Source organism: Canis lupus, chromosome 9 (genome assembly GCF_011100685.1).
Source record: "Canis lupus familiaris isolate Mischka breed German Shepherd chromosome 9, alternate assembly UU_Cfam_GSD_1.0, whole genome shotgun sequence".
NCBI lineage: Eukaryota > Metazoa > Chordata > Mammalia > Carnivora > Canidae > Canis > Canis lupus.
This window is the reverse complement of record NC_049230.1, coordinates 57,298,666-57,323,554: the sequence shown is the minus strand read 5'-3', so window position 1 is coordinate 57,323,554 and position 24,889 is coordinate 57,298,666. Positions and strand designations below refer to the sequence as shown.

General features: G+C 37.2%; 1 protein-coding gene across 4 annotated transcripts in view; it reads left to right on the top strand.

Annotated features, from left to right (window-relative positions):
• PBX3 (PBX homeobox 3) overlaps positions 1-24,889 on the top strand; it is a 231,182-nt gene that overhangs the window by 192,544 nt on the left and 13,749 nt on the right. For all 4 annotated transcript variants that reach the window (XM_038549347.1, XM_038549344.1, XM_038549346.1 and 1 more), the window contains exon 5: positions 4,896-5,031. In XM_038549347.1, the coding sequence (XP_038405275.1) occupies positions 4,896-5,031 (136 nt within the window). The remainder of the gene's footprint in view (positions 1-4,895; positions 5,032-24,889) is intronic.

The following is a 24,889-nucleotide window of genomic DNA, read 5'->3' as shown; positions in this document are numbered from 1 at the left end:
AACCCATACTAGCTTCCGACTTTTTTTTCTGCAGCTTCCTCATCTCTCTTAGCCTTCCTAGAATTGAAAAGTGTTAGGGCCTTGCTCTAGATTAGGCTTTGACTTAAGAGAATATGTTTGGTCTGTTTGATCTTCTATCCAGACCACTAAAACTTTTTCCATCATCAATAAGGTTGTTTTCACTTTCTTATTATTCATGTGTTTATTGGAGTAACATTTTCAATTTCCTTCAAGAACTTTTCCTTTGCAATCACAACTTGGTTGACTGGCTTAAGTGGCCTAGTTTTTGGCCTTTTACCAAGCTTAATGAAGACATACCTTCCTCACTAAGCTTAATAATTTCTAGCTTTTGATTTCAAGTGAGAGATGTACAACTCATCCTTTCACCTGAACACTTAGAGAACATTGTAGGATTATTAACTGACCTAATATCAATATTGTTATGTCTCAGGGAATAGGAAGGCCTGAGGAGATGGAGAGAGACGGGGGAAGGCTGGTTGGTGGAACAGTCCAAACACACACATTTATTAAGTTTGCTTAGATGGGCATGATCCTTGGCACCCCAAAACAATAACAATAGTAACATCAAAGATCACTGATCACAGATCACCATAACAAATATAATGATAAAATAAACGTTTGAAATATTATAAGAATTATCAGAATGTGACACAGAGACACCAAATGAACAAACGTTGGTAATATGGCTTTGATAGATTTGCTCAATGCAGGACTGCCACAAACCTTCAGTTTGTGAAAATTGCAGTATCTGTGAAGCACAGTAAAATGAGGTATGCCTGTGCACTGTAGTATTCTATTCAATTATGCAATGAAATGTAACAAGATGATAAGTGCTGTGAAGAAAATAAAACAAGATAATAGGCAAGATAATGATGGAAAGAGGATACTTTTAAATAGATTTTTATGGAAACTAGTATTTCAGTGAAAATCTTTATGCATTGAAACTTTGTGATCTTTCAGATTATTTCCTAATGATTAATGCTCAGAATTGGAATCATTAGATCAAAGTTTAAACATTTTTAATGTTCTCATTATATCATTAAATTGTTCTTTCCTATGCAAAATGAAAATCCCTCTTGGTCTTACCTGTTTCCTCTGACTAGAACCACTACCATCCCTTACCTCCTCCTCTCTCAACTCCCATCCCTGGCCTTCCACAGTAAGCCCTGTTCTCCCAACCCCATCCCCAACGTGGTCACCACTGATGAGTTGTCATATGTGAGGGTGTCCAGCGTGGAGCCTGGAATGGTGCAAGTGCTCGTGTTGGTTGATTTCATGAGACCTTGTTCATTCTTCCAGGCCTAGTCTAACTGCTCTCTTTTTAGGAAGCTTACTTAAATTACTCCACTGGATTGGTCCTTGCCTTTTCTCCAGTACTGAAACTACATTGTTACAGTTCTCTACACCAGACTTCATTCAGACCACCTTTATTATGGCTTTCCAGGAACATTTCTTCCCTTCCCTAGGAAGCCACATTGTCATTGAAAGCAACTGCCAAGTCTTGAACATTTATAATCCCCACAATTCCAGCAAGCTTCTTAAATGTAATAAGCTACAAAAGGTAACTTATTGACTAACTAGATGAATGAATATTTCTACTTCATACTTTTCATAGCTCAAGTCAGAGAGTTAAGGTAGTGTCAAAATGTCAAAAAACCAAACCAAAACAAAACAAAAACATTTCAAAATTGTTTATCAACTTTGAGTATTTTAATAAAAAATATTATGTAACAAAGATATTTAAAAGCACCTCCTTCAGAAAGAAATCCTTCCTAACTGTTACTATCCTTATTTCTGCTGATATTTCCCCATTCTTGTCAATATGGGTACTTTATTTTTTATTACATAACTGCATCATAATGTACATACCTAAATGATTTATTTTTCTTCCAAGAGGAGGAATTAACAAGTTAGAGTAAGCAGAGGCAGAATGAGAAGGTGACAGAGCTTGGAACAGAGTCCCTTCTTCCACAGAGACTGCTTTTAGTGATACTGTGATGCTGATGGAATGCAGCCCTGCGACTGAGGCTCCATGAGGCACAGCAACTGGGACTGAGCCCATGGCCTGAGGCACAGCCACTTAGACTGTGCTAAACCCTGGGGGAAAGAAACTTAGGGGGATGTTTAATGGACATTTTCTACAGAATGTTTTTCTTTTTTTTTTTTTTACAGAATGTTTTTCTAAAAAATAAAGTGTAACACCAAGTTGTTCTGTGTTATGCCTTCAAGTGAATGCAAACACTGAGCTTTGGTTCTGTCTATTTTTGTAGTGCCTTTTAGCAAGCCCTCCACACTGAGAAGGCAAGGTGTCTGCTCTAGGCAAACATGCCCATTCAGATACAAGGTTTTCTTGCTCACTCTAGCTTCTCATAAGGCCACACTCACAGTTTCTTGGTAATTGGACAAGTTGAAGCATGTACCTGCATGAAACATTTAAGAATAAATTTGCATAGATCCCTCTGCTCTTCTAGTGGAAGGACTCTAGTTGTTTGGACATAACCAGACTATCTGGGGTGAGGTATTTTGTTCTGCTCCTAAATCTGTTCTCTGAGGTTTTTCAGTGTTTACTAAAACCTTTCCTAGGCACAGTCAACAAATGAGCTAAACTTATGTTCCTGTTCATTCCTCCTTTCATTTCCCAAAGAAATGCTCTTGTGTCATCTACTCCAGTATAGCCTCAGTCTTCTGCTGGACTCCGTGGTTTATTTTTGTTTGTTATTATTTAAAGATCTAATTGGTTTTATTCAATCATTCAGGAACTGAGCAAAGAAGGGCTCTCTGGACTCCATGTTTAGACTTCACATGCTTACATATGATGAAATGGAGTGGAATGGTTGGCTGGGGGAGTGAGGATTAGAACATATCTGAGGGCACAGCCATCACTCGGCTTCAGCCTATGACTGGCTTCTGAGAATGTGGGACTTGTGTGACTGATCTTCCAAGTTTTCCTAAGAAGCCAGAAACTTAGATTTTCAGGGGTAGGTCATTACTGTATGGTCTTCACAGATATGATCTGTGGGCCAGGTAATTATCTGTAGATTTTACAGTTTCAATACCTATTCTAGACCTGTTCCATCCTACTCACCCACACACACCTACTCATCAGAGCGTACCTATTCAAAGTGCCCCCAGGCCAGAGGAATGTGTGACTGCTGCAAAAATCCCAACTGCTGTTCTTGGTGTCTTTCTTTCCCTTTCCTTCCCTCCCTTTCTTTCCTCACCACCTCCTCCATTTAATTCATCATCACATCCTATTGATTTTAATACCTAAGTAGATGTTGAATCTCTTCTTCATTCTTTAGGAAACTACTGATGGTTTAACCTTCCAAAAAATTATTGAAATTAGGAAATTTCAAGACTCGTAACTTGAGGTGTTTTGATCAGACCTAGATTTCTTACTCCCTTCACTCTACCTTAATATTGAGACATAGATCACATACTTAACCTGCGATGTTAGTGACATCATTTAATCTCATAGGGTCTACACATTTTACAACTGCATGTATTGACTCTTTCCTGAGTATAGGATATCACAAGTGAGAAGATCATTAAATTATTTGGAGGACAGCATTAAGAAAATTATTTGGGGAAGTGTTTCCTAGTTACTGGAGGATCTACTTTAAAGTGAAATCTGATAAATGCTAATTTTCAGGCTGGAATTCTTTAAAATTGTAATAACAAAACCCAAATATAAATAACATTTTTGCTATTTGAAATAAATTGTTAGTAAATATTTGATCTTCTGCCTCTGCCACCCTTTTCCCAGTAAAAACAAAGAAAATTTCCTCCCCTACTCTTTCCCTTGTGAGCAAATCATGCCTTAGTCCAGATAGTTGCTTAAGCAGAAAAATTTAGAAATTCTTAATGTATTTTTTCCTTCTCTTCTTCACCCACTGTCCCCATCCAATCCATCACCAAGTCCTATTGTTTTTACCTTTCAGATAAATCTTGAATCATTTTATTTCCATTACTCTTACCCTATGCCAGGTTACCATCATCTTTCAATTTGAACATTGCAGTCGTCCCCTTAAATGTCTACAATTCTTTTCATGCCCTCCTCCAACTATTCTCAGCTGTCAGAATGATCTTTTTGGAACATAAAGCCTTTAATAGCTTCCTACTATACTTAAATCCAAAAATTCTTATGGATCCGTTAAGCCTGTATATATATATAATCCAGCTCCTGCCAGTCCTTTCATACGCAACTCACACATTCTCTGATTTTTACTGTGTTCCAATCTCCTCTGCTCCTTTGAACTTTACAAGCTCGTTTCTGTTTCAAGACCACTTTCTCTGCTCATTCTTCTTCCCCTCTACTCTTTGTCTGACTAATGCCTACACATTCTCCAGATCTCACATTAAATGTCACTCCTTCAAGGAAACCTTTCCTGACTCTGTAATCTATGTTAAGTTTTCTCTATAGTTTTGTTATACTTTTCCTTCATGACACTTGATATGGTTATACTTTGTATTTATTTATTTCCATGATACATGTCTAATGGCTTTCTCCACCTAACTTTCTACTTTCTCCCTTAACCCTCCAATCTCCTATAAACTCTCTGGTAGATCTTGCCTGTTTTGTTCCAACGGAATCTTCATTGAGTACCTATAACTCATTAGATCCTTGTTGAACAAATTAAAGAATCAAGTTAATTGTACTTCACATTCTTGTATTTTTAGTAATCCTACCTCTTAAAATGAGTTGAATAGTGCTTTGGAGGATGCCAAGAGCATAACTGTGATATTGTTGTATAAATCAGGCCTTAAGAATGTTTAAAAATAGAAATCTAATTTGTTGATATAATTCTAATCAATATATCCCTCTTTGGTTAAGGCTGATTATAACTATAATTTTCTTTTGGTTCTTGCCATAGACGGAAAAGGCGTAACTTCAGTAAACAGGCCACAGAAATCTTGAATGAATATTTTTACTCACACCTCAGTAACCCCTACCCCAGTGAAGAAGCCAAAGAAGAGCTGGCCAAGAAATGCAGCATCACAGTGTCACAGGTGAGAGGATACCATGGGTCTGTCTCGTTTCCCTACTGATATAGGAACCCTATTCTTCAGACTTATACCAAATTTCAGATCCATGTGTTCCATTATCAAGGAAGATAAAAGGAAAATACAGATATTTCCATATTTTTTTTATTTCCATATTTTTATGCAAGCTTTTAAAGCTTAGGTAATTTTTTTTTAATCCTACATGGCAAAGAATCTAGATAATTACCCACAACCCCAGTGTAAATCTTCTATAGAGAGGACGTAAACATGCCATGGGGAGAGAGGGACACGGTTTATACTTAAGTGACTCTTCAGTAAATGGCATATAGTCCTGCTTCCCCTGATTTAGATGACTGACCTAAGCTTCTACCAGTGAGAAACCAATTTATTTGTTGCCGAAAGGAAATTTAATATAACTCTTTGGTGAAAGCTTTGAGAAATTCACTAAGTCTTTTCTTAGTAACCATGCTATGATATTCGTCCCAAGGATTTCTTTACTTCCTTGTTATTCATTAAAAAGAATTAAGTTTATACCTGTCACTGATTTTTAGTTGTTGTTTTTTTTAACATTTCTTTGTAATAAATTGTAGCCCTGAAATTAGCTGTCATCTTCTAACAAAAATACATTTAATTTAGGCAGATAGATAGGTATTTAGATTGAGGATTGGAGACAAATAAACAACTGTAATTCCTTATAAAATAAGTATATTTTACTGGCATTAGCTCTAAAATCAAATTTTATTTAAACACTCATACTGTTTATAGATTGACATCAGGATAGCTTTTCTTTATAGCATGCAAATGTGATAATTACCAACCAGCTATTGCAATGGAACTTATGGAAAAGCTAACTATTGGCAGAAATTTCAATGTTCCCTGTTGGTCATGGGACACAAAAATTTTAAAGTGGTTTCTAAATAAATACTCCTACTGTACATCTGAAGTCCAAGATATTAAAGAATCCCCTTCAGATTCCACTGAAAATGTTATATCAGTATTTTAAGTCATTGTTCTTTAAGGGATTAGAGTCTGGGTTTGAGAGGATTTCCAGCTTCTGTTTTGGCATTACTTCCCATAAAACCTCTAGATTTTCTTAGATTTCTAGAACAATCTTAGATTTATAATTAAGCTGTCATTTAAGAGTTAATGTCATTCTCTTATGAAATAGTGGCTTACCTTGATTCCTGTTGCTCAATTTGAATTGAAATATAGTTGATTTGAGTTACCAATTTGTGAAGACATATAGAGTGTGTTATAGAATACTCATTGCCACTTGAACTTTTAAGGAACAGTATAATATGCTGGGTCAGACAGGGAAGATGAAATTAAGTATTTTTCTGGTGTGTGCATTTCCCCTGAATATTAGTGAAAGGATCTGGCTCATGCTAAATGCCAGTTGATGATGCCAAGCCCAGTTTTCCAGCTCTCACAACAGCTCTCTGACTTTAGAATTCAAATATTTGCAGGTCCAATTTCATTAAAGTGTTTTCATGCTTGTTTCTTTTTTACTTCTATAACAGTTACCTTTGGAGAGTAACACAGATTGTATACTTTTTTATTTTTTTTGAAGCAATACGATCGTGGCTTTTCATTAGTGTACTACTAGCATTTTGTGTGTCATGTAGGACTTGCCTAATACATGCTGTGTAATAAGTGGGAGAAAAGTTTCCTTCTAACTGCTCTAAACCAGGGAGGTTTTGCTCTGTTTCTAATATAGGCTAGGAACACATTACTTATTTTTTTTAAGTACATTCTTGTATTTATTTCACTTATTTTCTGATAGAAAAACAGCTTTGCTAGGTTTAAAAAGTTTTTTTGGTAATTGCTTGGGACATAAAAATAATAGAGACTTAGTCTATCTATAAAGCAGACTTGCTGACCTTTTTTTCCTCCCAGTTCAGCCTTTCAAATGCAGAATTTCAGGAATCAGTTTAAGCATTAAATTGTGACAATTTCCTTCCCTCTTTACCCTTTTCCTGCCTAAAGAAGTTAATTTCCCCTCTACAACTCTCCTCCTACACATCTCTGAAATAGGAACAATGATGTTATCGTTTTAAGTATTACACATCAGTTGGCTGCTAGCCTTATAAATTAGCGCCCTGTTGTTTAAGTTTGTTTAGAAGTGAAAGCAGAGAATGTTCCAGACCTGACAGGTTAACTCCTTTTTAAAGAGAAAAAGCATTGTTTAAAATATACATCATACTAAAATATAATTAAATTTAAAATCCAGAAATTGTTCATATACAAAGCTAACTTAAAAAAATTGAAAACAGGCAACTGTAGCAACAATATTTTTGTAGATTTAGGGTATATGAAACTGATTTATTCCTTATTGCTTGAAAGACTTTAAAATAATAAGTTAAAATAAGTAACGAACTTTCAGAAGAAAATGTAAGGAAATATTTTTAGTACTTGGAAGGTAGGAAAAAATTTCTTAAAAAGAACATAAAAAGTAGGGGTGTCTGGGTGGCTCAGTCAGTTAAGTGTCTGCCTTCGGCTCAGGTCATGATCCCAGGGTTCTGGGATCCAGCCCCACATCAGGCTCCCTGCTTCTCTGGGGAGCCTGCTTCTTCCTCTCCCTCTACCCTTTCCCCTGCTTGTGCACTCCCTCCCTCTTTCTCTCTCTCTCTCTCTCTCTCAAATATATAAATAAAATCTTTTTTAAAAAAGAACATACAAAGTATAAGCAACAAAGGAAAAGATTGATAAATTCAGTGGTAAAATCTTTATCAAAGTACTTAATAAAGGTTGAAACATCAACATGATACAACCATTTTGGTCAAGACTGGATCAGGCAAGAATCATCTGTAGATATTAAATCTAGGGGGAGGGACACCTGGGTGGTTCAGCGTTTTAGCGCCTGCTTTCGGCCCAGGGTGTGATCCTGGAGTCCCAGGATCGAGTCCCACATCGGGCTCCCTGCATGGAGCCTGCTTCTCCCTCTGCCTGTGTCTCTGCCCCCCACCCCGTAAATAAATCTTAAAAAAGAAAATAAATCTAGGGGGAAATTTTGATGACAATGATCTTAAAGTGGCTCTCCACAGGCCCTTTGTTAGTTGCAATGGTTTAAAAAAAAAGAAAAAAGCAATTATAGAGTAGAGAAATGGAACAAAATCCTAATCAGGTGATTAGAAGCAACATCACCAAAGAGGGACAGGTGGACATTGTGTGTAGTGTTTCATCTAAGAATGTACCCTGAATCTAATCACTAGAAAGCATCAGACAAACAAAATGAGGAGTGTTCTGTTAAGGAAAAAGGGGGAATGGAAGCAATATTCTTTAAACATGTCAAAGAAAGGCCATGGAAATGTTTCACAATAAAAGAGGATAGAGACATGACAAATAAACTCAATACCTGACCCTAGACTAGATCTTGTACTGAAGGGGAAAAAGTACCATAAAGGATATTGGGTTAAATTTATTAAGTCAATTATAATTTATAATTGTACTATAGTTATATAAGAGCTTATCTCTGATCTTAGGGAATACACACTGATTTATGTAGGGATAAAAGACCATGATGTATATAATTTACTCTCATATGTTCAGGAAGAAAATGTGTGTGTATGGGTGTTTATATATGTGTGCATGTATGTATGTAAACATAGACACAAACATGTATAAACAGAGAGAGAGTGTGCATGCATGAATGCACACAGATGATCAAACAAATGGGGCAGAATGTTTAGTAAAAGGTGAATATGAGTAAAAGGCATACACAGATGTTCTTTGTACTGTTTTTATTTTTGCAACTTTTTTTTGCAAGTTTGAAATAATTTCCAATAAAATATTTTTTAAAATGTGAAGACAGCTCACAGACCACAAGAAAGTATTTATTTATTTATTTATTTTTAAATTTTATTTATTTATGATAGTCACATAGAGAGAGAGAGAGGCAGAGACACAGGCAGAGGGAGAAGCAGGCTCCATGCACCGGGAGCCCGATGTGGGATTCGATCCCGGGTCTCCAGGATCGCGCCCTGGGCCAAAGGCAGGCGCCAAACCGCTGCGCCACCCAGGGATCCCAAGAAAGTATTTATAAGTGTATAAGCAAGATTAAAAGCCCAAATACATAAGGAATTCCTACAAATTATTATTTTTTTTAAGATTTATTTATTTATTTATTTATTTATTTATTTATTTATTTATGATAGACATAGAGAGAGAGAGGCAGAGACACAGGAGGAGGGAGAAGCAGGCTCCATGCCGGGAGCCCGACGTGGAACTCAATCCTGGGGCTCCAGGATCGCGCCCTGGGCCAAAGGCAGGCGCTAAACCGCTGAGCCACCCAATTCCTACAAATTATTAAGAAAAATAGAACATATTTGAAAAATAGGCAAAAGACACAAACAAGGACCTCACAAAAGAAATCTAAATAGTCAATTATATGAGAAGATCCTTATTAATAATCAGGAAAATGTGATTCAAGAACTGTGATGAAATAACATTTTACATTACTCAGATTGTGGCAGAAAAATCCTAAATTTGACCATACCGAGTCCACACATTGTTGGCAAGAATATACAGTAGCAGGAACTCTTACATATTCTTGGTAAGAATGTAAATGGATATAGCATAGCCACTTTAAAAAACTTTTGGCATTATCTTATAAATTTGAATATACATATACCATTCAATCCATAATTTCACCTCTAAGTGAAATTGCTCTAGAAAACTTATGAAAAAGAAAAAGAAAACTTCTTGTGTATGTATTTCAGAGACATCGTAAGAGCATTCATTGTAACATTGTTTGAAATGGCAAAAAAAAAAAAACTTGAAATAAGACAGTTGTCCATTGATTGGGGGAAATGGATAAATCCATTGCAGTATAATCCCATAACAGGTTACTATATAGCCATGAAAAAGGATGATCTGCAACTACATATACTCAGTTTGAGTGAATCTTAGAAACATAGTAATAATGAGTGAAAAATGCAGATTGCAGAGGATGAGACTCTTGATCTTGGGGTTATGAGTTCAAATTCCACATTGAGCGTGGAACCTGCTTGCTTGCTTGCTTGCTTGCTTTCTCTCATGAGCCGGGGAGAGAGGCAGAGGGAGTGGGAGAAGCAGACTCCCTGCTGAGCAGGGAGCCTGACTCAGGGCTCAATCCCAGGACCCCAGGAACTCAACCCAGTCACCAGGTGCCCCTAGAGACTACTTTTTTTTAAAAAGTTCAAAAACAGGCAAAATTGAACTTCTGTTAAAAGTCGGGATAAAAGTGGTTACCTTTGGGAGAATAGTGATTGAAAGGGGATGTTTTTGGTTTTTTTTTTTTTAAGTTTTATTTATTTATTTGAGAGAGCTCATGTGCACACTTGCACGCACGCGTGTACACACACACACACACACACGAAGTGAGGGGGTTGGGGGAGCAGACGGAAAGGGAGAAAGAAATTTCCAGAGCTTCATCTCCCGACCCTGAGATCATGACCTAAGCCAAAACCAAAAGTCGGACACTAAACCAACTGAGCCACCCAGGCACCCTGATGATTCTTGATCTAAATGATGGTTCATGGGTATCTTCATTTTTTAGAAAATTCATCAAACTCTCTACTTATAATGTGTGCCCCTTTTTTGGCATATATATATTCCACTTGACTAAAAAGTTTGCTACCTATACAACATCAAACCTGCCCTCATGGAACTTATATTTTCCTGGCAGAGTACAAACAGATAAAATAAGTAAATGAGATGATAAATTAGAATAAAGTGGTAGGTGTTATGGAGGAAAAAAAGGAGGGAAGAACAGGGAGTAAAGTGTGCAATTTTTAATAGAGTGGTAAAGAAAACCCTTTCTGGGAAAATATTTTTTGGTAAAGATTGAAGAAGAGAATGAGCAAGCCATGTGGCTAATAGCTAAAGAATGCAAAGGAGTCAAGGAGAAGCAGCCCCCTGTTAGGGTGTCTTTGCAATAATCCAGGCAGAAGATGACAGTGGTTTAGACCAGAATATTTGTAGTAGAGGTGGTAAGAAGTGGCTGGATTCCAGATAATTGTGAAGATACAGCTAGGAGGGTTTACCAATAGATGAAATGTAGGATGTAAGAGGAAAATCAAGGAGGATTTGAACATTTTTGGCTTGAGCGGCAAAAAAATGCAGTTTTCTTTAAGTGGATGGGGAAGCTTTTGGGAGGAGCAGGTTTTTCAGGGGAAGGGAGGGATAAATAGTTTGGTTTTGGACATGTGAAGTTAACATATATTATAGTTTTTTAGGTTCGCTATATATTATATAAATAGGTACTAGTAAGTGAAAAATTTATAGTTAATGTTAATCTGACATTAATTTGTGGTAACATATTATAAATGTCCTTAACATAGAATTACAGGTTGAGCTCAGAATTTGAGACTGATTTCCCAAGGCTTGGTTTGGTTGAATAAGCTGGCGTTCCCCATTTTTTACATAACACCCTGAAAAGTCACAAAAGAAGAAATTATTTCAAATGTCATAAGCATTGAGAATCATATTTAAATTGTCATGTATTCTTAATTAGTGAAGCAAATACTAATATGCTTTTACTTTTTGAAATTGAGCTAACTTGCATTGATTATTCAAATTAGCAAGTCACCAAAAAATTCTATTGTTCTCCTCATTCCAATTTTGAGTTTAAAGAACTCTGGCCCTACTCTCCCTGCTATGTGTTTTTAGAATGAAAAATGTTCTCTTATTTTTCATTGCTACTGTAATTGAAGTGTACTGTAAAGAATCGATTGAGGGTTTGGTTTCTTTCTTTTTTTTTTTTAACAGATGAGAACCTGAAATACTACTGCGATTAATTGGCAACATTAAGATTCATTCATTCATTCATTCAACTAACGTATTTTAGAGCTTTTAAAGTGGTGTACAAGATCCACTTTTATAACAGTCTAGTGTAGAAAAATTATTATCTAACTCTTACAGATGAAGAGACTGATGTTCAGAGAAGTTAAGTGGTTTCACAAAGTCACAAGTCTTTATGAGTGGCAGAACTGGAGGTTCTTCTTACACAGAGGTTCTTGATAAAAAGCAAGAAACTGGATTTCTACTTCTTTTTTCCTGCAAGAGGCAGTGTGATTCCTCTATCTCTGGGGCCCCAGCTGCAGAGCCCTGGTTTGCAAGGCATAAGCCTGGGCTTCTATCACTAGGGCTGCATCATTTCTCCCTAAGCTACTTTAGACACTCCAGGCTAGTTAGTAGCCTGAGGTCTCCTTACTCATTAAACTACTTATTCCAAAGCAGTGAATATTCAGTAAGCTAATTAAAATTTGTAAGTAAGATTTCCTTATTAAAAAAAAAATCTATTAAAATCAGGAGAAGCCCGTTAAAATAATAATTAGAGCAGGAAAAAAAGGGATGACTATCAAATTACAGTATCTTGTTCAGCTATCCATAAAGGCCTGTTCAGTTGTTTTGGCAGGAGACAGGAAGCTAGGAGTGGATTTCTACTGTAAGTATGCAGCCGGTGAACTGGTGACAAGGTGAAGGAAAGAGACAGCTATTTTGTTAAAGCGGTTCTTTCACTTGTTTTGAAAGAAGGCTACAGACCCTGTGTTCTATAAAGGCTCTGCTTGTGTGTCCTGGTGGAGGTAGACGTCATTAAACAGCGTGCAAAGAACAAAGGAGCAGGTTGTAAAGAGTTGGGAGCTTTGAGGATGCTGTAACAGAGTACAGATAAGGCATGTATCTGCGAGGTTTAAAGAAAGCAGAGACCTCTGGTCTGTTTTTGTCATCTTCCCTACAAACAATAGTGCTGTCATTAGTAGGGCACTGAAAGTTTGCTCCAGTGATATCAGGTGTTTTATTTATTTTAAATTGCTCCCCGCTCTTTTTTTTTTTTTTTTTTTTTAGGAAATCTCTTAACACTAGTTTGATCATGATGCCCAAACTAAGGACAGAGAAACTATTTCCAGCTTAGATGTGGTAGTTTTCGAGATTCCCCCTACCTAGAAGAAGCCATGATCAGAATCATGGTCCCTCCAGATTTTATCCTCTTTGCCTTCTCTTGCTTCCATGTATTCCCAGCCGTCTCTCCTCATGCCTGTCCCTCATCATTGCATCTCACCTTTCCAGTTCCTTGCTTTTCTGAGGCATGTCAGACCAGTAGGCCAATACATCAGGCAGGGTCCCAGCAGAAAACAGATGGCACATTCAAATTAGAGTCATCCGAGGAGACTTTAATAAAGTGACTATTTCCAGAAGCGTGGGCAGAGTGCAGGGAAACCACAGAGGGCGGTGCCAGTGATGCTCAGTTCTGTTCCTACCCCTTGCCCTGAAGAGCTGAAGGATTACCAGAACCCAGCCAAGACATAGAAGCTGTATTTGGAAGGATAGTAACTAAAACTCTAACTAAAGACAGTTTTACACGAAGGCGTCAGAGGAACGATTGCTCTGACAGTACTTTCTGACCTTTTCCTCATCTCCCTGCATTGACCTCCTTTGACCAGAAGACTCAGGGTATACAGGTTATCCTCCTGGGGCCCAGAGCAGAATAGAGAGGAGGGAGTGAGAAGTGAACAGAAGATTGATAAAATATAGCCCGAAGAACAAAGGTACCAGATTAGAACAGGCTCCAAGTTCAAGCCCTCTGGTTTCTCACTCCTCATGTTGACTCTGTGAAATTCCTACCCCAGGAGATCTGGCATTCTCCAGAGATGCTCTTGGTCTTCCTTTGTCCTTGTGTTTTGGCTTCTCTTCTCCTTTCCTGATTTTTCTGTCAGCCATGCACAAGCATATTACTTTTCTAAAATGAATATGGATTTTGAGAGTAGAAACTACAATGTAAATAAATTAATTTAATCCAGCCAAAAGTATTTGGGCTTTTGGGCTATTCTCCTAATGCACTCAACAGGTCCTGAGTGCCCCATTTAAGTATTGTGCTTGGCACTGTGGCAACAAAGGTAAATTAGTTAGTGTTCTTCTCCCTAAGAATTGTCAGATTTCTTGGAGGAGACAGACAAATGTGTTACTGACAGAATACCAAATTTACCTAGGGGGTGCATAGGGGCATGTGGTGCCATTTTGGATATAAGAATGGGTTTACTTTCAACTGAGAGAATTGGGAAGGTTCCCAACTTATTGTTCTGTGACCTCTGGCTGGGCAAGTCATTCAGCCTCACCTTGCCTCATTTCCTCATAGGTATAATTTGGATAACAACAGCATGTACTTTATCAGGTTATAGGAATTTCAGTGAGATAATATATGTAAAGTGCCTAGCAGAGTGCCTATCACAGAGTAAGGAGAAGATGTAATAATAATTATTATTATGCTGTTTATCCTATTTCTCCTGCCTGGAATGGTCTAACCCTGCCTCTCCCCCCACAAAAATGTGTAAACATTTTAATTATTGCATTTTCAAAGCTCACTTCAAATGTCAGTTCTTCAAGAAAGCATTCCTTATACTCCGAGTTCATATCTTCCATTATATAATCTCCTAGATTCTTATACTTTTCTTTGATAGCATGTATCACAATTATAACTAAATAATGAATTCTTTTGTTTTTAAAGTGAACTTTGGGGCACCTGGGTGGCTCAGTTGGTTAAACATCTGACTTTGGCTCAGGTCATGATCTCAGGGTCCTGGAATTGAGCCCTGTGATGGGCTCTGTGCTCCGCGGGGAGTCTGCTTGTCCCTCTCCCTCTGCCTCTTCTCCTACTTGTGCTTTCTCTGTCTCTCTCAAGTAAATAGATAAAATCTTAAAAAAAAAAAAAAATGAAGTGAACTCTACACTCTATGTGGGACTCAAACTCAGGGCCCTGAGATCAAGAGTTTCATATTTCACCAACTGAGCTAACCAGACACCCCAAATAATGAATTGTTCTAATTTTAGTATATGTGCTCCTGAAGCAAGCACTAAGTAATGAATTGTTTAATGCTGTTCCCCTGATAGATGGTGAATTCCATGTTGATTGAGACTGCAGTCTTATTCAGCACTATATTCTTAATGCGTAGCACAGTGTCTAGAACATTGACATACAATGACTGTTTAAGAAATGATTTAGGTGTAGTAAGTCAAGATTGAGCCTGATTAGAGAAGGTCTGGAATTATGATGTGGAGATGTTTAGATGTCTGCATTTATGCCTACATTTATGAGGTTGAGCAGTTTAGATGTCTATTCTGCATTAATTTATTCAACAGTATTAATTCAATTAGTGATTTTTGGTCACTACAAAAAAGATTCTGTCCTTGTGGAGCTTATATTCTAGTGAGGAGAGAAGAATAATATATACCTTAATTGAGGTATGTATTAATAAAATATTATATATACTTATGAATAATAATATAATTATATATCATGTCATATAATAAGTGCTACAAAGGAAAGTAAGGAAGATAAGTGTTTCTGAGTTGGGTGGTATGATCAGATTTATGACAGATAAATTTAGCACCAATGTATGAGATCAATTTGAAAGGGAAACTACTAAAATGAGAGTGACTACATAGGAGATTATTGATATAATCCAGGAAAGAAATGACAAGGATTCAAATTAGGGCACTGAAAGTAGAAAACAGAGATGAATTTGAAAAGCACTTTGAAGGTAGAACTTTTATTTTGGAGATTGGGTAAACAACTGGATATGAATATGAGGAGGAAAGAGTATTACAAGATGGCTGAGGTTTTTAGCGTAGATAATTTTTTTTTAATTTTTATTTATTTATGATAGTCACAGAGAGAGAGAGAGAGAGAGAGAGAGAGGCAGAGACACAGGCAGAGGGAGAAGCAGGCTCCATGCACCGGGAGCCCGACGTGGGATTCGATCCCGGGTCTCCAGGATCGCACCCTGGGCCAAAGGCAGGCGCCAAACCGCTGCATCACCCAGGGATCCCTTTTTTTTTTTTTTTTTTAATTTTTATTTATTTATGATAGAGAGAGAGAGTTTAGCGTAGATAATTAAAGATGGTGTTAATAGTATCTGATAAAGGAAAAATCCTTGTTTGATGGAGGGGAAATTAAAGGTCTGTGATAGTTATGCCAGGTTTGCATTGCCATCAGTATCTCAGTTGGAAAATGTTCAGTTTGGAAGTATAACCTATGAGAAAGGTCAAGGTTAAAGATGTAGCTTGGGAGTCATCCACTTAAGTTCAATCCAAAAGGATGTAGATGCCCCTTCAGATCACTACATTTGTATCTGTGGGGTAATTGCTGGATCATAGGGCAGCTCTATTTTCAACATTTTGAGGAACCTCCACAGTGTTATCCACAGTGGCTGAACCAGTTTGCATTCCCACCAACAAACAGTGTAAGAGTGTTCCCCTTTCTCTAAATCTTCACCAGCATCTGTTGTTTCCTGACTTGTTACTCTTAGCCATTCTGACAGGTGTAAGGTGATATCTCACTGTGGTTTTGATTTGTATTTCCCTAATGCAGAGTGATGTTGAGCACTTTTTTATGTCTGTTGTCCATTTGTAGGTCTTCTTTGGAGAAATATCCATGTCTTCTGCCCATTTCTTGATTGGATTATTTGTTCTTTGAGTGTTGAGTTTGATAAATTCTTATAGATCTTGGATACTAGCCCTTTATCTGATAAGACATTTGCAAATATCTTCTCCCATACTGTGGGTTGTCTTTTGGTTTTGTCTACTATTTCCTTTGTGTGCAAAAGGATGTAGTCCAGGAACTTGTAGATGAGAAGAAAATAACAGGGGAAATGACATTTCCTTGGGTCATTTGTTAGTTCTGAGAGTGACTAAGAGACTGAAAGGTTAAGTAATGCTTTTGACAACTTTGTAGGGGGTTGGTGTCCAACTCTCTAGGATCTACCAGGGGAGGCTACCTATTTCCCAGAGAGAAGCCTTAGACTCCTAGGGCTGCACCCTACCAAGAGTGCATGGAAGTACATAGACTCACAGAGACTTTAATTCTGCTTCAAAATACCACAGTCCTTGAAATTGGATTGCTAGTACTTGTAGGTGCCTGGACAGAGCAAATAAAATGATTTTTATAGAAAAAGATAGCAGCATTCTAGGCTTCAAGCTGTTTCTGTAAACAAAGCAAATACAACATTGGGCACATAAGCAGGGAAAAACAGACACACAAGAAGACATGGCAACATGGACTAAAACCAATAGAAACAATAGAAAATAGAAAAAACCCATAGAAATCTAGAAAATAAAAGGATCAGATATGGACTATAAAATAACTCTGCTTAATATACCTAAAGAAATAAAAGATAAAATGGAGAATTTTGTCAGAGGATTGGAAACCATAAAAAAGTTCAAATGGAAATTTTAGAACCAAAAATACAGTAACCAAAATCAAGACTTCAGTGTATGGATTTAAAAGCAGATTAGACATAGTTGAAGTGAGAATTGGTGAATGGGATGATGAGTCATAAGAAAATAACAACCCTAAAAAATGGAGAGACAGTAGGATAGAAAATCAGAAAAATAGGGACATTGAGGATGCAGTAGAAAGTCTAACATTGGGGCACCTGGGTGGCTCAGTTGGTTTAGCATCTACCTTTAGCTCAGGTCACAATCCTAGGGTCTTGGGATCAAGCCCCACGTTGGGCTCCCTGCTCTATAAGGAGGTGGCTGCTCCCCCTGCTTATGTTTTTTCTCTCTGTCAAATAAATAAGTAAAATCCTTTAAAAAATAAGATAAAGAGTCTAACATAAATGTAATTGGAGCCCCAGAAGCAAATGTAAGAGTGGGTCAGAAGCAGTATTTAAAATGTAAAGGCTAATAACTTTCCAAAACTGATGGAAGATTCCAAGCCCTAGATTCATGAAAATCTAGAGTCCCCAAACAGAACAAGTATATAGAAATCCACACTAATCACAGTTGAAATAAAAGCAGCTAGAAGAGAAAATAAGATTGCCTTCAAAAAGAAGCAGCGGTTAGACTAACAACTGATTTCTAAATTAAAAGAATAAAGCCATAATATAGTGGAATGATATCTTTAAAGAGATGAACTAAATTAAACATCAACCTAAAATACCATATCTGCCAGAAACATCCTTTGATAGACAAGTTGAAATAAAAATTTGTACCCCTTTCTCATGAAAGGAAGTACCAAAAATACTCTTCATGCAGAAGTAAAAAAAAAAAAAAAAAAAAAAAAAAAACACCAGATAGAGTTTGGGAGATGCAGGAAGGGGTGGAAAAGCAAAGGGTAAATGTATGTGTGTGAATATAAATGAATATTGATTGTTTAAAATAATAATAATGTCCTATTGGTTTATAATATGTATAGAATTAAAATATACAACAATAATGCCTCAGAAGTTATGAGGGGAAGTTAAGTGTTCAAACATTCTTGTGCTTTCTGCAAAAGCTAATAAAAGTACCAGTTAATGTAAAAGTACCAGTTTGACTTTGATAGTCATGAATGTGTAATTTCTAGGGTAGTCCTATAAAGAATACTAAAAGAATATATAACTTGGGATGCCTGGGTGGCTCAGTGGTGGAGCGTCTTGCATTTGACTCAGGTCATGATCCCATGGTCCTGGGATTGAGTCCTGCATCAGACTCCAGGTGGAAGCCTACTTCTCCCTCTGCCTATGTTTCTGCCTCTCTTCTCTGTATCTCTCATGAATAAATAAATAAAAATCTTTTATATATATGTAGAACTTCTAAACTAATAAAGAAACAATTTTTTAAAAATTGCTTAAAAAGAAGGAATGATTTTTAAAATAAGCAATCTAAAAGAAGGCAAGAAGGGGGGGAGGGGAGAGCATGGTAAGTGGGACAAATAGGAAGCACTTAGTAAGATGTTAAGTTTATATCCAAATAAATATACAAGTAATTCCATTAAGTATAAATGAATTGAGTACTCTCATAGGCAAATATTGTCAGGTAAGACATAAAAATGAAACCTAATTATATGTGTTCTTTAAGAGACCCATCTAACAGTTGTTTTTTTTCTTTTTAAGATTTTATTTATTTATTCATGAGAGACACAGAGAGAGAGAGGCAGAGACACAGGCAGAGAAAGAAGCAGGCTCCATGCAGGGAGCTCGACATGGGACTCGATCCCAGGACTCCAGGATCACGCCCTGGGCCGAAGGCAGGCGCTTAACTACTGAGCCACCCAGGGATCCCCTAAGGGACACATCTAAAACATAAGGACATAGAATGAAAATAAGAGTATGGGGGAAAATATAACCTGTAAACAGTAACCAAAATAAAATTGGTGTTTCTCTGTTAATAGCAGATAAAAAACACATCAAGGCAAAAAGTTTTACTAGAGATGAAGGGAGGCACTAAATAATAATGACACAGTGGTTCTGTATTTGTGTGTACCAAAATAGCAGAAGCTCAAAAAACATAAGGCAAAACTTACAGAATTTCAGGAAAAATAGGTAAGTCCACAATCACAATAGATTTTTGCACATTGGAACCCCCCCCCCCCCACACACACACAATCAGGACATAGAAAGGTGCTTCTGAAATATTAGCACACATAAGAATGATCTGGAGAACTTGTAATACAGATTCCTGGGCCTTGTTCCTGGAAATTCAATTCAAAGGATATATAATGGGTCCTGACAATTTGCAGAACCCAAGTGATGCTGATGGTTCCAGAACCACACTTTCAGAACCACATAATTAGCAAACAACTTAATGGATATATGCGGAACACTATATTCAACAACTACAAATGCATGTTCTTTTTAAGTACTTGCAGAACATTTTGAAAGTTAACTGTATTCTGGGCCGTAAAATACCTCTCAACAAATTTTAAATAATTTAATACAGAATATGTTTTCTGAGTACAGTGGAATTAAACTCCAACTCGGTAACAAAAGGATAACTAGAAATTCTATTTGAAAATGAAACAATATATTTCTTAGTATTCTCATGAGCTAGTGAGACCACAATGAAAATTGCAAAATATTTTAACTGAATGATCATGAAAATACACCTTTCACCACACCTGTGGGATATGGCTAAACCCATGCTTAAGAGGAAATGTATAACTTTAGATATATATTATATATATATAATGTTGGTATTATACATAAAATATTAATATATACTTATATGTATTTGTTATTTATAATATACGATTATATATTATTGTGTATAGTGTGTATATTTTAAATATGTATATAAAGTGAGGACACTGAAAAATCAGTGAGTTAAGAACTTCATCTCAAGGTATTAAAGGACACTCAATTTAAATAGTGGAAGGAAGGAATAATGAATGTAAGTGCAGAAATTAATAAAATTCTTAAAAACCATATAGGAGAGCTCAACAAAACCAAAAGTTGTTTCTTTCAAGTCTCCCTTCTACTTCAAACTCTTAGTCCTACTCCCCAAAGGCAATTAACAGTGCCTTAGATATTTGTAATGCTTCTTAATATACATGTTCTTTTCAGATATTCTTTCTGAACCATACTGTATATACTTTTTCCTTCCTTTCTTCCTTCCCTCCTTCCCTTCCTTCCTTCCTTCCTTCTTCCCTCCCTCCCTCTCACTTTCCCTCCCTCCCTCCCTTCCTCCCTCCCTCCCTCCTTCCCTCCCTCCCTTCCTTCCTTTCTTTTTTCTTTTTTTTTGATTTTTTTAAAAGATTTTAGTTATTTATTTATTCATGAGAGACATAGAGAGAGAGAGAGAGAGAGGCAGAGACACAGGCAGAGGGAGAAGCAAGCTCCATGCAGGGAGCCTGATGGACTCAATCTGGGGTCTCCAGGATCCCCCCCTGGGCCGAAGGCGGTGCTAAACCCCTGAGCCACCGGGACTGCCCTCTTTTTTTCTTTTAAAAGTCTTTGTGCCACAGTTTTTTCATCCATAAAATAGGGTAAATAATAGAACCTGCCTTACTGGATTGTTATGCAGATTTAATGAGTTAATATGTATGACATGGTTTGAATAGTGCTTGGCACTTAAGAAGCTCTCTATAACCGTTAACAACTGTTGTTATTACAAGAGGACATATGGACCTGGACAGAATGACAGTGAGGGTAAGCCTGGATTTGGGAGGTCAATGGTGGTGGTTAGGGACTGCTTTGGAGGAACACTGTCTGCCAGGCACTCTTTATATGAGTGTGGAATGAATGATGTGGCCAGTGATGAGCCAACAGGTAGAATCATTGGCAGAATCAGCCAATAGCCTGGGCTTGTGACTTGCCCTACAAATCTCAAAGTTCAGGAGTAGAAAAGGGGTAAAAAAAAAAACTAATTGGGTCACTTCACTAGGATATTATCAGGTGACTGGATCAAAGATCAAGTGAGAGAAGTTTTGAAGTAGTATAATTCGTTTCCTTTTCTCCTTCTTGACTTTCTAAAATTAGATATTTAGACCATCGCCCCACAGGCACACCGGGTTCTTTACCAAAAGCAAGTTTTGTTACGTATGTTCTATTTGAAAAGTGGTACTGTCTTTTCATATTAGTTATTTTGAGAAATTGGCACTTTAACTCCCCCTGACTGTACATTCAGTATAGAAAAGTGCAGAAAAGTCACTCAGGCCATGCCACCACTATTAAGTAGCACTGTCACCTTGAGCAAGTTATTTAGCCTGAAGTCTCCATTTTTCAACCTGTAAAATTTGGATGGTGATAATCTTTTCAGAGGTTTGAGGGCCTAATGAGATCATATCTGTAGAATGCCTAGTACAGGGCCTGGTATATCATGAGTGCTTAATAAATGCTAATTTGTTACCCATTCATCAGAATTTTCCTGCTGGGTATGTGATACCTACAAAGCCTTGTCAAGGTTCTAGAAGAAAGAGGAAAGAGGCTCAGGCCTTTGACAAACTAGTGTACTAGGAGCCCCCTATCCCCGGCCCCTAGCTTTTCACAGGCACCATAAAGATGAGAGCCAGAGAGGTGCTGGGGTGCATGGCAAGCGGGGTTGTGTCTAAATTCTTAGTTTCTGAATATATCTACCCTTGGTGTATTCTTTATTCTAAAAATGCATGTGATTCATTTTCAATGAGAAATAATTCTATATGTTGAAAGGGTAGGTAGTACCATTTTAAATAAATTCAATTAAATCTTCTGGATTTTTTAAAAACAAAAGAGAACTGAGATGTATATTTAGTAGGGAGTGGTGATTGAATAAATAAGTGTTTCCATGACATAGAAGGCTTGGCTATAGGGCTTCTTTACATAGAACACTGAATAAATGCTGAGGTTTTCTGTTACGTGAAACTTATCCGGACAAAATATCTAGTTCATTATTACTTAAAAAGTGCTTTGAGTTTTAATTTGGGGATGCTGGTGTGTTGCCTAAGAGATGGCCCCACCTTTCCATGCAGCTCGCAAGAGGCACTGATGATGTCAGGGTTTCAAAATCTGTCAGGCTTTCCATGGAATCTATTTAACTGCACACCTAACACATTTTTATTTTTTTTTAATGAGAGAAGTAATTTTAAAGAAAAAAATCTTTAACTGAAAACATTGTCTGCGGTAATTTAGAAGCACCCCGAAGCACGTGTTTTAGGGAGATGAACGGTGTCATTTGTTTTCTGTGTACTGTGGCCGGGAGGCTGACGTTTTATATACTTTTGCATATGAGCCTCTTTGTGAATGTCATGAGCCATTCAGTCTATCATGCATAGAGTAGAAAGGGCAAAGCCAAACTGTTAGGGTGTCAGTACATTATGGCAATAAAATTTTTCACAGCCTCAAATAAAAAAAATATATGTAGTACTTGACAAGTGAATCTGTTTTAAATTATTTCAAATATTATGGAAACTGAATTTCTGTTTGTTCACTTCTCCCATTAGAAGTGGGTTATGTTTCAGAAGTTGGTTTTCAAGTCGGTTATTGGGAATTTGGAACTTACTTTCTAAAAAAGAAAAAAAGATGGTTCGGATTTGTGGGCTAGCCCATGTTTTAACCATAAAAGAGCCAGAATACTTTGCATTACATACTCTTGTAGCCCTAACCATTTAATACAATGACAAATAAAGAAAATTGAATAAACTATTTACCCAGAGTACTAAGAAAAAAATAGGTCTATTAGATAAAGCATGGTGGAAAAAGGACAAAAATGATTATGTGACCTCAGGCAAGTTACATAAACTTTCTTACCTCAGTTTTTAAGTCTACGAACCTGGATCTTTGAGGGGGCTAAATGAGATAATGCATGTAATAATGAGCTCACCGTAATGGCTGCTGTTATAAATATAGGTAAAAATAGGATCCAAACCCAGGTTTCTTACAAATTCTAGGTCCAGTGCATTGTCTCACAAGTGGTTATGTTGGGATGGGAGTGAGGAGGGACCAGGAGGCTTAGGTAGTGCTGTCGGCTATTTGTGTGCAACAGTGGCCCATAGGTGTGTGGCAGACAGTAGCACTTGGTCCGAGTGTTACCCACGTTTAGTAGGAAGTTTATTATGCTCCGTTATGCAGGGGAGCACTCCCTTTTCCCTTCTCTCACTGATACCTCTACCCTCTTGCCAGTCTGCACCCCTGCCCCAGCCAGCACTGGGAACATAGACTGGCTCTCCCAGAATCCAATGCTCTGTGAAGAGGGTGACCTGACCTTAGCGACGACAAGAAGCAGGCAAAGCCAGCAAAGGGTTTGTTGTTGTTGCTTGTTTAAGAGAAGGGAAAGGTAACATTTTTGGGGTACCTGGTATATTTCAGGCACAGTCCTGTGTTTTTTAACATTTTCTCATTTCATTTTCATGACAGCCCCCTTAAGAGTAGATGTTATCCCATCTTGCAGACCAGGAAAGGAGAACTTTAGATGGCATGACAAAGGTAACATAGCTAGGAAATCACAGAGCTGGGATTCACTCACAGAAGGGTCTGTCTGGCTGTCAAGCCCTTGCTCCAGCTGCCCTCTGGGTTCTCCAGGGAATGCACACGTATGGTTATCTCCAGTGTGTCCAGCCATTCTTTCCTTATATAAACCTGACTGAATGCGCGCCCTTGGGAAGGAGAGGACTGGATGAGATTTAGCTTATTAACGCCATTAACTTTAAAAATTGAACAGTATCTGGCTTCCATCCCTCATTTCAAATTGAATCACATAAGGGGGATGAAAACATATTGATTAGGGAAAAACTATTTATTAGAGGTAAAATTGTTTACCATGTAAATATGCTACATGTTCCATTATACACGACTTGGCATTTCAACATTTCATAATCTGTTGCATTTAATTAGGCACAGTACATAAAGTATGCATCACAAGTAAACAGGGGAAATGCAATGGCAAATCTTTCTAAGATTTGTGCTTCATAAATTCTCAGTTTCCTAATCTCAGTAATGATGTTTTAGTGTCAGCTGCTGCTTTTCCAAACTAATGCCTATCTTCTACCTAATGTATTTTATGCAAGGAAGCAAAATTAAAGATGAACTCTGAAGTTCTACGCTTCTGCATCTTAAAGATTAGGTCTTTAATAATTTTTCTTTTATTTAACGTTGTTAAAATGATAAATGTAGTGATAGAATGTGAAATGTAAGATACAATTAATGCTAACTAATTAATAAACTGCCTTGCAGTGACTGTAGAGACATTGTAGATGGTTTAGCTTTATAATTTGAACATGGGGTTTTCAAAGCAGTCTGGGAAATTTTAATGGCTGGAGATTTACAAAGTGTCTGGTTTTAATTATTTCAAGAATCCTTGGACCTGCCAAGTTTGTCCTCCTGATAGAATACAGGAATGGGATTGTTGATTCCTGTGGTTGTGTGGGCAAGCACAGGGCCTGGTACACTCTGAGAGATTGTTACATGACTTCTAAACGATATTTTTAAGAGGCAGATTGGTTTCTTTCTTCATTGTAAAGTAGATTTTTCTAATTAAAATGAAACAGTACCTGCTCATCTGAAATCAATTTGGATGTTTGAAAACACACAGAAAAATACATTGAAATTACTTATAAATCTACTCTAAAAGATAATCACATATTGATTAGTATGTGAGTTCTGATAATCTTTTCTCTGTGCATATGTGAATATTTTTACCCCCCAAATTCTCA